A 15,661-nucleotide genomic window follows, 5' to 3' on the forward strand; every position below is an offset into this window, starting at 1 on the left:
GAAGGCGGCGAAATCAAAGGTAGAGTTAGAACCCCTTTTAACGACCACCCTTGTTAACTAATCGCTTAACAACGGGCCTCCATAGAGCTCAATGTGTAGGCTTAACCGACCATTTCCCTGTTAACGACGGGCTCTTGTAGGTACAGTAAATATGAATTAATGCCACGTAGAAGGAAAACAATAAAATAAATATAAAACAATAAAATTATCACGACGTTTCGACTGCAACACAAGCAATCATCATCAGGTGTGAAAACCACAACAAGAAAATTTGAAAAAGTGGCAGTTATTTTTAACGTTAGCACCACGGAGAGAGATTTGACAGTTTGTTCAGATGGACGAGTCCATCTATGTTCGGAAAAGAGGAGGGGGGAGACAAAAAATAATGGATGCGTTCTGACAGCCACCTTAAGCGTGATCAATCAATTAAGACCCGAAATGGCTTATCAAATCTCTCTCCGTGGTGCTAACGTTAAAATAACCGCCACTTTTTTCAAATTTTCTTGTTGTGGTTTTCACACCTGATGATGATTGCTTGTGTTGCAGTCGAAACGTCGTGAGAATTTTATTGTTGTATATTTTTATTATTTTATTGTTTCCCTTCTACGTGAATTTACCGAAAGAACCAAGAATATGAATCCCTGCAGTCACGAAAGTTTTAAATCAAAATGAATTCATGCATTTATTAACAGTGTTTATTTTAATATGATGTGTTTATAATGTTAGTATCTTTATGTATTAATATCCATTGTTTAAATATTATAAAGTACGTTTTTTGGGTGAACAAGGGAAACTTTCGATGCTATCGGAACGAATTAAGCTTTTAACACGTATTTCCTATACTCGCTTAATGACCAAATCCTTTAATGCTCGTGTTCGTGGAACCAATTACCGTCTTTAAGAGGGGTTCTACTGTCTCTAGATTGCTGTTAACCTTCCTTCAATATCATCCTCCTCGCAAGGAATTCAGAGGTCGTCGGGTGGCTCAAATTTTTGTTTGAGGTCTTTTGGTTTAACCGGGTGAGAACTCAAGAGACCATAATAGTCTCATTTGCAAGGGTCACCTGGGTCACCCTATGACCCAGAGATTACAGCTGGGACCCTGGCTTCAAAATCCAGCAGCCACATTGAACATACTGTGTTATCAAGTGTAGGGAGTTGAAGGACTCGGCTCGTTTCCCAGCTACTCCACAGAAATAAGCAACAAAAAACCATCACGATAAATGTAGTACTGTATTTAATTTTAGATAAATTCCAGCACTGAAATGTTGAAATTTCAGGTCGACTTATTGTGATCAACATTATGCTCAAAATGGGTGGGAATGTGCTACCCCCTACTGTGAAGCAGAGGTGTCTTGAAACGATGTCAGTATTGGCCTGAGCGAGCAATTGCAGGGCTGCACCTTTTACCTTTATCTTGAGATGTAGCCGTATAGTTTCCACTCGCCCTTAGAGGCAGAACAACTCAAAAGGTGTGACGAACCACAGACAACGCTGGAAGGCAGCCAGGCACTGTGCCAGATGTAGATTAATCCACTTGCTGTACTGCCTTCTCCTGGCAAGCCAGGTTATTGAAACCTGAATGCCCACAGGAAGTGCGCTGAATAACGTTTTCTTTCCAATACACCACAACCCTTGCTGCTTCCCCAGCACTGAACTACAAGCCACGTGCGGGATAGTCACCTCACAAACGCCGGTGTGCCTGATTTTTTTGCGCAGAACATCGAGATCCAGGTGGACTCGGCTAAGGCGTTGGCCGAGTCCCTGGACCGGGCGGCGGTGCCGGGAGTGCCACCATACCTCAACACTCTGCTGCGCATCCTGGCCACGCGCTGCATGATGCAGGCCATCTACTTCTGCTCCGGCATGGAGCCCGACACCCACCACTACGGGCTCGCCACCGCCATCTACACCCACTTCACGTCGCCCATTCGACGGTGACGTGCTCTGGCGTCAGGCACACGCGTTAAATCGACCTTCGCGATTATTGAGGGGACTATGTTGTTGTCTTGGTGTGGTCTGGGACTGTGCTGCCTTTCCCAAGTTTAGGAATTTATTTATTAATTGATGTACTTATGCAATGTTAACTTGTGATTACGGCACACCTCCAATTAGCACGGTTGGCTACGTACGGTGCGAATTAAGTTTAACATACAACTTGTATATCTTTTTTCTATTATTTACTTTTACTGATTTGTTTACCTTTCCTCTTCTTAGCACTCCTATCATATACCTACTAGACATCTGTCAAAACGAGCTTTTATCGCGAATCGGATTTCTCCAGGATAAAGATTCAGATTTTGAGTTATTTTTCTAAAAGGTCCTATAAACGGGAAGTTTGGCCAATTCCTTAAATGGTTGTTTGGCTTGTGTTGGGGAAAAACTCGAGGATCCGGAGAACACCAACGCCTACAAGGAGGGTGACAGTGTTCCACGTGCAGAATCAAGAATCCATTGCCGTGTTGCAGCGGCGGCCAAAAGTGAAATGCAATTCTGCCATGGATCGCTAACGATTTTGTTGTGGATCTTAAATAAGAACACAGATATGAGCAGGCAGCAATTTGCGCTACATCTGTTGACAAATAAAAAATCCTCAACAAAGAATTAAATTCATACATTAACAAAGATAATTTCCACCAGCAGATGGTGCTAGAACGTGGTATGGCCAGAGTACAGTATTCTATCACAGCGTTAAATCCATCTGAGTCATTGTTTGCGTAGCTTTCTGGTGGATCGTCAAACCCGCTGAGATCCACCAGAATGAATCGCGGTGCTTGGTGGATTAATACCGCTGCTCCGTTGGCATCTCGTGGCCATACCGCAGCCTGTATCCACTGTAAATTTAATCTTCATATTAAATAGAGGCTACAACAAATGTGAATATTGTTGTTGTTGTTGTCTCCCTGTACCGTTACAGATACTCGGATGTGATTGTGCACCGGCTGCTGGCCGTGTGCGTGGGCGCCGACCCCACGTACCCGGCGCTCACCGACAAGCAGAAGCAGCAGCAGCTCTGCAACAACCTCAACTACCGCCACAAGATGGCGCAGTACGCCCAACGCTCGTCTGTAGCTTTCCACACGCAGGTGGGAGGCGGAAGTGTGGGCCACGTGGAGCTTGCACGGCATGTGCTTAGGCACCTGATAATGCGTCCATTCGTCTCTTGAAAACCATTTTTAAGGTCACGAAAGCAGGCATCGTATTGTGCGTGTAGTAAGAATCAATTGTTTTCTATTCGCACGCTTACGTGTGGTGGTGCCGTGGCTGTACTTGTTGGCTACACTTGACATTGCTTTTCAGCATTCTTCTGTGTTTGCTGAAAAACCTAGTCACTTGGCACATTTGTCCATGATGTGACAACTTTATTTGATTGGCTCTGTCAGGTGATGGAGGATTATAGTCAATACATATGACATTGTACCTTCACGATTGAACTCAAAATAATCCCCATGACATGATGCCAATAGCACAACTGGAATAAATTAGCGGGGGGATGCAGGAAAATTACCTTAAATTTTGTTAAATAATTATGGGCTTGGTAAGTGATGCGCGTGTGTCTGCTCTTTGCCACGTAGCGGTGATTAACGGCTGTTGTTGTTGTGGTCTCAGTTGTTCTTCAAGACTAAGAGAGTGGTGAGCGAAGAGGGCTTCGTGCTGTTTGCGCGCAAAAACGCCGTGGTGGTGCTCATTCCCAAGTACGGCTTGGAGGGGACGGTTTTCTTTGACTCCAAAGATCTCAAGCTCAACGTTACCTTCGACGAGGAGGTAGGGCATGTGTTCACTTAACCGGGAGACATTGGCATTTCCTGAACGGCTGAATTCTGCATTTAAACCCAGGACTGGCTTAATGCACTGGGACCCAAGCCCCCTGACCATCTCTCTACGATTAGGTTTCTATCAGACACACAGACACTTGGTTTAAGGTGGAAGAACGCAGTGAGATACGAAGCTCCGTTTTTTTTGCCATTTGGCAGTGTGGACTATTACAGAGGAAGTTACACCGGTGGATACATTAGAGCCGGATGGCTCACAGGGCTATACCAAAATAAACTGAAACTGAATTAAATGATGTAAATGCGTTTCAAATATAAAACGGTCACAATTAAATTTGCTTTGGAAATAACTGCCATGACGGAGCCCGTATTGTCACGGAGAGGACATCACATTAAAAATACAGTAAAATCCTTCAGATCCGGAAGAATTATAGAGAAAATCTAATGCTTTCTGTAAACAATGAGAAACTCGAAGGGCAGAAAAGTACTTGTAGAATAAAAACAAATGAGGGAAATAGTAGTTGATGCAAAAAGTGATCTCTAGATGGCAAAAAGCACATTTGTCATCAGTGGATCCGGTCCTTTCCAGCATGCCTTGCATGCCGCATTACATTGTCACTCTGCGTGGATAATGCACACAGCCTAATTTGGACCAGAAGCTCAAAAGGGTCAACATTTGCAGCCATATTTTAGGTATGTTCTTAACTGCAATTGTGCACTCCATATAACCTAAGGGGGGTTGCATCTACTCCTTAATGATGGCCAAATAAGGCTTTAAAATTCCTTGGCTGGCCCGCACATCATGATCCCTCAGTTGGTTTGGTCATTGCAGCCATCGGCTTTTCATGCCTGGTTTTCAGCTCGCGGTGAGGTGGCCCAAGCGGTATTGCATTCGCTGTGTGTTGTGGAGATTTGTGTTTCAAACTCGGTGGCCACTCCGGTTAATACTGTGGTGTGTCTTCTTTGGTTCTTTCGGTAAAGTCACGTAGAATGAGAATAAAATAATAAATTGATAAAATAAAATAGCACAATAATATTCTCACGACGTTTCGGCCACAACACAAGCGGCCTTCATCAGGTGAAGGGACGAGACTGTGTTGTGGCCGAAACGTCGTGAGAATATTATTGTGTTATTTTATTTTATCAATTTATTATTTTATTCTCATTCTACGTGACTTTACCGAAAGAACCAAAGAAGATGAATCCTTGCAGTCACGAAATCTTTAAATCGAAACTGTGGTGTGTATTAAGCGTAAAATATTTACAGGATATCCGCTTTAACAGTGGACGTTAAAAGATCCTGTAACGTTATTCGTGTGCCAGCATCATGGTCCAAGGTTGGCAAATTACATGCAAATTACTTATTTGGGGAGCACATATCAATCGTTCGCCTCCTTTTACAAAGACGTAGCAGTGACCTTGAATGCAAACGTTTTGAGAATCAGTGAGGCTTTTCTGAGTGACCCATGTAATAGTATGAATAATAACGTTGGGTTTACGTCAATCCGTGCTTGTGTGCAGGGCACTTGGCAGAGAGCAGTCAGCGGTAGTGTAGCGGTTAGCGCTCTGCGCTACGATCCCGGCGACTTGGGTTCGATTCCTTCGCACGGTCAACACCAGTGATGATTATCTGAACCGGTCCTGGGCCTCGCCTAGGTTGACTCGGAACTCAATTGAATGCCTGCTGCGGTGTGTAAACATCGCCACTGGGGAGACAAAGGCGGCCGGGCATGGCGCTGGCAACCCACCCCCTTGTGTGCCGTGCCGGCCTTCATCTGTGCTCCTCGCCAACAGCACTTGCCCCAACAGTCTGTTAAGGCTACGTTGGAGATATGTCTTTGTGTTTGGTGTAGGGCCCCACGCTGTGCGTGGAGGGCATCGCGCTGAACATGTTCGACCGCGTGTGCGTGCGCGTGTCGCTGGATTCGTCCAACCTGCAGCACCAGCGGATCCGCATGCACCTCGTCCGCCCGGAGGTACTCACCGTGCGGCGCGACGCGCAACCTCGGAATACCACCGATTTGTATTGTGACCATGCTGCTGTTGCTGCTTGCTGCGCCAGCAGTAGTGCACAAAAAACAAACGCTCGCCGCATCGGAACGTCAGCGGGCCGAAAATTAATGGCACAAGCCACAGCATAGCGCTTGTTGCCATGCAACCCAAACTGTGGGACCGTATAGTAAACCCATAGAGACACAGAGATACATAGGAGATACAGAGAGACCCATTATGATTCCTAGAGATTCATAGAGACTCATACAGATACATAGCAGTGCATTAAAAACAAGCTCCTGTACGATTGTGGCCATGCAACCCAAACTATGGACTACATTTTACACCACTGTAGTCTGCGCTCCTTGAATGGAGGGGGTGGCAAGATGACACAAACTCTCTCCTGAGGCTCTCCCGTAGCTATCAGACCCATACATTGCCATTTAGCCCCTGAACGTAATACCCTTATAACACGGGAATAAAATATAAACTCCGTTCTTGGATGGAAAAAATATATGTATAGCTAGCATTTTGAGCTGCAGTCTGTTGTCCTATACCTCCTGTAACTGGCAAATTGGATATAACGCGATGATGAATGTATGAAGGAACGCATTTTTTGTATAACGCGGATCCAAACTAGATATAACTCGGTTGAATGAATGGAACTACGTCGCGCGAGTAGGAATAAGCGGTCGTAACGGCTGCCTCGGTGTAGCATCACACAAGGCGGGATGCTGCTGGATGCTTCTAGATGCTACCCACGTTCCTTAGTCTTTGTTCAGCCTGTGTTACGCATCTCACGCGTTATTGCGGACTGCGCTTTACCCCATATAATATATTATTTATTATAACACGATTTTTCCAAAACGCGGTGTTCTTGAGGTACGCAACTACCGTATTATAGAACAGACTGTATATCCAAAGACTATGGGACACTATCCCTACCTATATCAGTTGTGACTGTCCGTGTGTTTAAATCCAGCTTGAAAACATCGTTATTAATTGGCTTTTCCTGGATTCTGATTGGTTATTACTGTGAGAGGAATCATTATGATTAGCTTTTATTGCATTTTGTATGCTGTGTAAAGTGTCAGTATCACTGTCATTATTGTTATTATCGGCTTTTACTTTATTTCTATTGGCTTGTATCTATACTTGAGTAGTTTTTTAATGTCCAGTGCTTTTTTGAGATATTTAGATATGCAAGGTGCTGTATAAAATAGATTTTTATTATGGCCCTAGTTCATTGCACTAGAAGGGCCATTATCTGAAACGTGACCTATTTAAATGATGAATGCGAGTTCTCAAGATACCAAGCTAAGTCAGGGTGTGGGAGCCTTGGTAGATATCAGATTTCTTAACAAAACTCCATGAGTCTGTTCTGCATGGGTTTCCTCCGGGTTCTCTGGTTTCCTCCCATATCTAAAAATAAGCATGCGTTGAAACTGGTATTAAGGTAGTTTACGTATTGCCATGGGCGGCAGGGTGGCACATTGGTAAACCCTTGTGTCTTGCAGCAAGAAAACTGGGTTTGATTCCCAACTAGAGTGTGTTACTGTGTGGAGTTGTCATCTTCTCTCCCCGTGTTCCTCAAAAGTCTTCAGACTTGGCGAAGTTTTTCAGTGTTAATAAGTGTAATGATAACGTATCACATTTGTTGGAAATACTCGCATATGTGTGTGTGAGAGCATTGGTGTAGTGGTTAGCACGCTGCGCTATGAACCCGGCAACCCAATTCCCACTCACCGCCAACACCAATGAGGATTATCTGAACTGCTGTTTTGCCTACCCAAGGTCAACTCTTTCTTAAATGAGTACCTGGTGCAGTGTGTAAACATCAGCACTGGGGAGAGGTGTTGGCCACTTACCCCCTCGTGGGCCATGCTGCCTAACAGCAGCACAGTCTGTTAAAGGCTTATTTGGGTGACTATCTTTGTTGTACGTTTGTGCCATTTGTGTGTCCGCTGTCACAGATTCCAGGCTACAACCCTGCGGAGTCCACCCCATGGGGCTCGCCTTCTCCCCGGCCTAAGAAACCCAGACAGCACTAGTGTATCGTGGATGCGGTGTCAACAAGATGTCGGAGGAGGTGCATGAGTGGGCACACACTCTGGGTTTTACATCTGCAGAGTTAATTAAGTGTACATTGTGCTCGCAAGCAGAGGTGAACAATTGAAAAAAAAAGCAGTGGCGGTTATGAGAAATGTTTCCCTGAAGTAACAGACGGTTTGCACTCTGAACTTGCAATCCAGAGTTCACCGGTTCTTTGTTCTCCTGGCGCAGCGGTTCAAATGGTAGCGCATTTTTTTTTTTTTAATTTTTACCTTGCCAACCAGCACAATCAGCCAATTAAGGTGTATACGCGTCAAGATGTATGAAAGGTTTAGGATATCTTATGCCCCACTTCTTTGCCAGCCAAGACACTGACCCCCTTGTGATGAAGGTGATTTCACAAAAATATTGGTTACTGAATCGGTGGTGTGTATTGACTAACGCAGCAGTGTCCAACCCACAAAGCACTGTGATCCATTCTAGTATATCTCAACATGTTCCGTGATCTACCAGCAATATATGACCAACAGTTACCCGGATGGATTTAACCGACTAATAGAACACTGTAGACATGCCAAGTGCTAGTGCGATCTATTGGTTTAAAATATATATTATTAATCCATTAATTCTTAGTCGGGGATTTTGTTTTGCCATCTGCTATAACAAGAATTGCTTTATATTAGAGGTGTTTATTCCTATTTGTCCTGAGATCCACAATCAAAATCTTTTGCGATCATCCACCCATGGATCGCGATTCACATATCGGCTACCACTGATCTAACAGTTGAAAACCAGTTTAACACGTAGGCTTTCGCGACCAATATCCATAACACTGGTTTTTTGGGTTAGATCGCGTAATAAATATTTAAATGTGTCAGTAAACCCGCCACAACCCGACACAGCCAATTCGAAAGGTTTGTCACATTAACAGAACATGCCAATTCGTTACTAGTAACATCACACCGGTGTCTTGGAGAGCAAAGCCACAACATTTACAATCTGAGTACAATGTTTCACCAGTAATTACAACCAGCTTCATCAGGCGACAGCCAGATTCGTGGAGAATCCTCGTTCCTTAATGCGCATGCATAATGTGTGTTGATTAACATATAAATAACCCAATCGGCAATGGATACCCATAGTCATATGCATTCATTGATTCCCCTCCCAATTCGCGAAAGAAGTGCTCACAAGTGATGGCTGTCGCCTGATGAAGCTAGTTAGTGCTGGCGAAATGTTGTACTTAGATTGTAAATGGTGTGGCTTTGCTCTCCAACACACTGGTGGACTGTACTAGTAACGAATTGACATGTTCTGTTTACGTGACAAACCTTACTAATTGGCTGTCGGGTGGTGGTGGGTTTAACAACACATTTATATATTTAAACGATCTAACACATAAAACGTGTATTATAGTTAAAAACCTACAATTGTGCCAGGTTTGGCCTGTCGCAGTGGGCCATTAGGGTGGCCACTCGGAGGGCAAAGCTCTGGGGAATCCGAGCAAGAGCTTCGAAGTATGATTGTGCACGGTGACACCCGCAGGGGTCTCGTGATGGATGGCAAATGGAAGATTTTTTATCGCGAGAGGATTCCCTGCAAGGGATGTTAGGTTACTTATTCTTGTGAGGATGCCATTTACTGTATGAAGGGGCAGCGGTCAGCTGCATAGAACATAGTATAAAATTCCCCGAGCTGTTGCTGTTTAAATCGTCGGTTTAACGGAGAATTTCACCTCAGGTTTTTTTACACAGCTGCCCCACCCCTCATCGGACTCTGTGCAATCACACAAGGAATGTTTTTGGAAAAAATGTCGGTGTCAGAAAATTTTAAGGTTTAATCGTTTACAAATGCGCAATTCGTTACAGCTTCTCTTGTCCTTTAGACGTGCAAAGATAATTTCTGACAAAATATTGACACGTTTTCAAATTTTTTCGTAAATGGTCGTAACTTTGCTCACGTATATACAGTACTTGGGCAATAATTCTGAGCTCCTGGAGTAATGGTAAAGATTTAAGCGAGTTGATGTCTTTGCGACTTTGTGTAAATGTGTTTAACATTTTTTAGCTGAATCGTATATTTACAAGCATGTACACATGAGTTATACGCGTTTATATACAAAATTAAACCGATTTATTTTCCATGCATCTTGTTATTTTGGTTACTTTAAGTTACGTTTTCCACTGCTGGATGAACATCTCGCCACGTGATGTTGGATGTCAGGTTTAGTTTGACCATACTTCACCATGCTGGTCACTGTTGGATGATAATAATGTCCACTTGCAATGCACCACTGCGCAGTATTCACTTGCCTTCGAATCGAGTCCTACACCGCCGTTTCACATGCAAATTTGATTCTCAATCCCTGGGCCAACTTGCTCCTGATTAGCATGCGATTTGCCACATTTCGATCTCGGAGGTGATTAAATGCGCCGGCTTCCAGGCTTGTTGAGCCGCTCGGAGCCCAATTAACGAAAATTGTTGCCAAAGCAAAAGCGTGAGCTCGAATGTTTGTCCGTGTTCTTTTCAAACCACCAGTCGAACGCCGGCCTCTGCCCACTCCGACCGTGCGGAGGCCCTGGCCGTCGGGGAGGCCCTCATGGTGCCTCACGGCAAACGTGGGGCCCGGGTGGGCGCGTCGACGGTTGATCGCGTACAGGCGGTGCAACGCCCACAAATGAAACATCACACCTTGCTGATCTCGTGTCCAGGAGCATGAACGATCATCACGCAAACTCCGGTCATCCTCGCAGCAGTAGCTCTTGGCCATCGAACAAAGACGATCACCGCTTCCTTCCGATATTAGAAGCCACGAGCTATGAACGACTCGGAGGTTCGAGCAACCACAGCCGAGTGGGAAGGCAGCAGCAGCCCAGGCGGTGAGCCAGCTCCAAAATCCCCCAAGCACTGAAGTTCTCGATTTAGTACATTGAAAAACACGACGGTAAGTGAAACAACGTAAATCGAAACCAATTTTGCCATTCACTTGAGGGGCCGTCCATGAATGACGTCACGCAATTTTTGACCTCTCGTCACTCGGCGTCACAAAAAGTCAGACCCCCCCCTCAAATATGACGTCACACAGGTCTGCCCCCCCCCCCAAAACCATATTTCCATTTTGAAAATAAAACATGCTTCAACTATTGTCATTGTAGTGCGTGGCGCTGCACTGATGTTGTAGGAGTGTTATAACAATTAGTGTTATAACAATTCTATACTTAAAGTTGCGCATTTTGATGTGACGTCACATTTCTCAAACCCCCCCCCTCCCCCTCGTCACACATCGTCACAAATGTCTGACCCCCCCCCCCCCCCCCAAGGTGCATGACCGCGTTACCGTGTTCATTCTGTGAAGGGATGAGGAAAAGGAAGAGGGAAAAGCATCCAGCGTCGCCGCACGCAGGCAAGGTGTTTATCACACAGTGGTCAAAATATAAAAATACATATATATGTAGTGGGTTCCACGGAGACTGGAGACGTCTTTAGAGGCAACGCAGTTTATTGGTAACTATGAACAGAACTCCCCTTAACTCCCACTATCTAGGGAGGTACAGCCTCCGGGCTAGCGTGCCCTCGCACTGATCAAACCTGGCTCTCAGCCCTCTGGCTATCTGTGCCCTAGGGGAGGCTAACTGACCCGACCCAGCCAAGGTACGGGTCCTGACCACTGGTCCGCGCTCGGCCCCGACCCTTATAAGGATGTCGGGTCCTAGGGTCCTAGCTAGGCTGGTCTTCTGTTCTTCCTCTTCGGAACACTGCCCCGAGCTGTCCCAGAGGTGCCCCTTTAATACACCTCTCGGGGGCTCTCCGCCCCCGGTACCGCCCCCTCTCTAGAACCTTCCAGGGGGCTCTGGAAGAACCCCCCAACCCCTCACCTGGGGCCTGCCTCTCTCTGTCCTTCCCCAGCTCAGGGTGGCACCCCCTATGGGCTTGTGCCCGCAACTGCAGGTAAGTATACCGACGGTATAGGATGTGCATTTATTACGCTACATCTATGCGAGAGAGGTTGTGGACAAGAGTCTGCTCTGCGGGAAGCAAGCATTGCCATACGAATGAGATGAGCTCGCGTTCGATGCGGGCAGTCTTGAGGACGACCGTCGACAGGCACGCGTGGAGGCACGCCGTGGTCACAGCGCAGCGCCGACTCGTGTAGGTGGTGATGGCTCAGTTGTAGAGAGGAATGCCGGAGCTTCGAGCAGATGTAGCCGAATGTAGGATAGAGCATCTTGAGGAGCGTTACCCTCGACCCCCTCCGGGAGGCCGTATGGTTTACTTGGCACTCCCGTCCCTTAGAGTCCAGTCTGATGTAAGCCTCCTCAGGTTCCAGCAGCCTGGCTTCGTAGGTCTTCATTGCACCGCTCTGCTCGTCTAGCATAGTCTGAAGGGTCATATGTGGCTGCCTCCTGAATCTTCACCCTCCTGCAAACCTTACTCGACATCTCGTTGAGGACCCGAAGAAGGGCAGTATTCTCTTTGTTTTTTTTTTTTTACAAAAGGGCTTGTAAGAGCTCTCGTTCCTCCCACCGGGATCTCTGGTGTCAACTTGAACGGGGGGGGGGGAGACAAAGCTATGGCTTTTTTCCCAGGGGATCTGTCTTCCATGGAGCACAAAGATACAGGCGGAAGGTCCCTTTGGCCTAGCCATGAGGTCAGGCTCGAGTTGCTTACTGAGGACCCTACACCTAAGGAGGCTGTGGATCGCCCTAGGAAGCTCCAAAGTAGAAAACCAGCTTTCCAAGGCCCCCTATAAAGTGCCTGAGGCCAGGTAGAAAAATAAGAAAACTATCAAACAGGAAAGCGAGTGGTTATATTGGGTCGAAAAAGGTAATGTTCTAATGTAGGGGTTGGAGCGGTCATTGCTGCTTACTCGGCCATGACGTCACTGCAACTCGTTTGATTTACACTTTTAAAATACAAAAATCACGACGTGTACTGAACATATTATTCCGAATCGGTTTTACCACCACTACCACCATGACACAGTGGCAAGGCTGGCACATCGCAGTGCAGCTGCTAGGCTGAATCATATGAATAAATATAATAAAATCTATAAATATCCTTTATGTACCCAGGAGAGCCACATTGAGTCTCGAGACTCATTATTAGCTCCGTGCTGCATTAAGATGTTTGGACAATTTCAAGCATCAGGGTTCGGCACGTAGGAGGAAACCGGAGAAACGCGCAGATGTTGTGAAGCTGGCTTGGTGGTAGAAGTCAGTCCAGAACATTTGGCCCCACACCTATCACTGTAACGAATCAGTGTTCTACGGTGGCATTCTAAGCGAGGACTGATTGTATTAAAATCTACTTTGATCTACTAATCGTAATATATCAATAATGTTAACGTGTAACATGCCCCACGGTTTTTCTTAATCTGGAAGGAGAGAACAACGGATGATCTGTGTGCTGATGATGTTGGTGATGATCTCGTAATGGCTGTTCACTTCGAGGAGTGGGAGAGTCTGATGGTGAACCTGGATCGTGCCAATAAGAGGTAGGGCCTTACCATTCGCCCTACCAAATAAATCAAAGCAGTACCTGCCTTGATATTTTGTATGTCTTCAAGGACTCCACCCCCTCAACTCTGCATGATAGGTAGTTGTGGAAAGAGTGGAGGTATTCCCATATCTGGGCAGTTGTTTATATGACCAGCTCCAATTTCAGAGCGAAGGTCTTACTCTGAATTAGTTCAGTGGCATATCCTTTTTTTCAGCTGTTTAGCGCCGTATAAAAGTTACATGGCCTATCACTTCATACAAAGGTCTGGTTCTTTTCTGCCAAACTTGTCCTCTCCCTCCCAGCTATAACCTCCCGAAAGCAACATGTGACCTTTGTTTTGGCGTGACAAACACCAGTGAAAGCAAAACACCGAAAGTGTAATGACTACACGTAATGCAAGAATCTCAGTTGTATTTCTCAACGGGTATTGAATATGAAGTCCCAGGAGGGGGTGTCGATGCATCTCCCAACAGCATCCCTGGTGGTGCTGGGGAATGTTGGTGGGAAAAGCCATTAGGCTGATGTATTTAAACATCGTATTCTGATTTATGTGGAGACACAAAAAGCGAGTTATGCTTCTACAGTATTTGCTTGTGCAAAGCATGGACAATCATTGCCACAGAGAAAGAATCAGCTCGGTGGCTAGGAGATGTTAACTACCTCACCTGGTATGGAGGAGGCCGAGGGTTTGATCCCGACTCTGATGCCTTTATAAGGAATACCTTGGATATCGAGGTGGTTACATTTTTGGAAAGTGCAGCAAAAGCCAAAAGCGTGATATTCAATACTTAAGCTTGACCTAAATAATGAGCTTACATACACGGCAACCAAAAATAGACACATCACAATAGAAATGTGCTGTACTGAATGCCAAATTTACTACTATAATGAGCCAAGAATGTCTGTGTCCCGCGTGTGACGTCACTCCACGTCGAGCAGGCCCCCTCATTAATACTCATGAATAGACTAATCTCTCACAATACAAAGGCCACTGCCACAGCCATTGACATGCTAATCTCACAATACAAAGGCCACTGCCCCAGCCTCTGTGGTTGGACCATCTCTAGCTCCACCCACCTACCTTGATGCACTCATCTCAGGCCTATATAAGACCTTGTCTCAGCAACTTTCGGGTGACGTCACTCCACATGCGGGGGGCGAGGTGCCTCCTCCCCCCTCCTCAGCGTCAACTTAGAAACTCACTACAAAGGCAGAACCCTCACGTCACGCGATCTCCCTAACGCTATTGAGACATCGAAGTAAAAATGACGTCATGATGAACAAGGGATTATAACCTTTAAATGAAATAGGTCTGTCACCGCGGCCTTACAAATTGCACACAAATGGATGCAATGAATATCACTTCGCGGTCTGATTTACTGCAATAGATTTACTGCAATACACCCATCCTTGGACGGGCAAAAGGCTAGTAAACAAATAATCCCCTCGCCCGCTCCCCACAACGATATCACACAATGATACAGTATCTCCTTGTACAGTATACCCGCTAAAGACCAAAACTAATCCCCATGATAGGTAAATTGATATACATAGAGCTTGCCGGCGATAGGTCTAAACCACGAACTATGAATTCGTGATATTCAAGGGTCTCCCGTATTTGGAGTGTGCATGTTCTCCCCATGGTCACGTATCCTTTTCTCCAGGTCCTCTGTTTTTTTTCTCCACATCTAAAAACATGCGTTAAGATAATTACTGCTATAAATATTCACAAAAGCCACTACGTTGAGCAACCATATGTGGCCAGGCTGCTTCTGGAAAAGAGCTATATATCTCAGTGGGCCTTACCTGGTCAAATAAAAATAGGTCGCTTACAGGAGCTGAATGGATTGCCACATCACAGGGACGCAAGGAATCGCAGCGTGGAGAGGGCTTCATCCAGCAGTGGATTGATCCTGGTTTATGTTTTGCAAATAGTAAACTTCAGCGTGCACTTCCAAATGAAGGTGTTTAAAGTGTCTGTTTATCTTATTTGGTTCTTTCGGTAAAGTCACGTAGAATGAGAATAAAATAATAAAATAAAAATAAGACAATAACATTCTCACGACGTTTCGGCCACAACACAAGCGGCCTTCTTCAGGTGAAAGAACAGAACTGTCGGGACGACAGTGCTTCAATGAATGCTGCTGAGATTCGTGGCGTCTTTTAAACTCGGTGATAGGTGTGAATGACCTAGAAAGCAGGAGAATTTAGCATTGAAATAGCTAGGGATTAGCTTGTGACAAAAAATAGCTGTGTTAAAGTCAAAGTTTACATATCAACAGAGGCATTTAGTATATGGACGCTAAAGGGCCTCCAACTACCCAACTATCATACAGTAAACCAAT

General features: G+C 45.5%; 1 protein-coding gene across 1 annotated transcript; it reads left to right on the forward strand.

Moving 5' to 3' along the window:
• Positions 1-1,710: 1,710 nt before the first annotated feature.
• LOC142905590 (exosome complex exonuclease RRP44-like) lies at positions 1,711-13,538 on the forward strand (the record flags this gene model as incomplete). The annotated part of the gene is made up of 3 exons (XM_076052215.1): positions 1,711-1,937; positions 2,918-3,099; positions 13,531-13,538. Coding segments are annotated over 3 exons (417 nt in total), but the record flags the coding sequence as incomplete, so codon positions are not given.
• Between the last annotated feature and the right edge of the window lie 2,123 nt (positions 13,539-15,661).

The sequence above is a fragment of the Petromyzon marinus genome, chromosome 55 (assembly GCF_048934315.1).
Source record: "Petromyzon marinus isolate PM22_M1 ecotype Great Lakes invasive population chromosome 55, UKy_Petmar_22M1.pri1.0, whole genome shotgun sequence".
NCBI classification, from domain to species: Eukaryota; Metazoa; Chordata; class Hyperoartia; order Petromyzontiformes; family Petromyzontidae; genus Petromyzon; species Petromyzon marinus.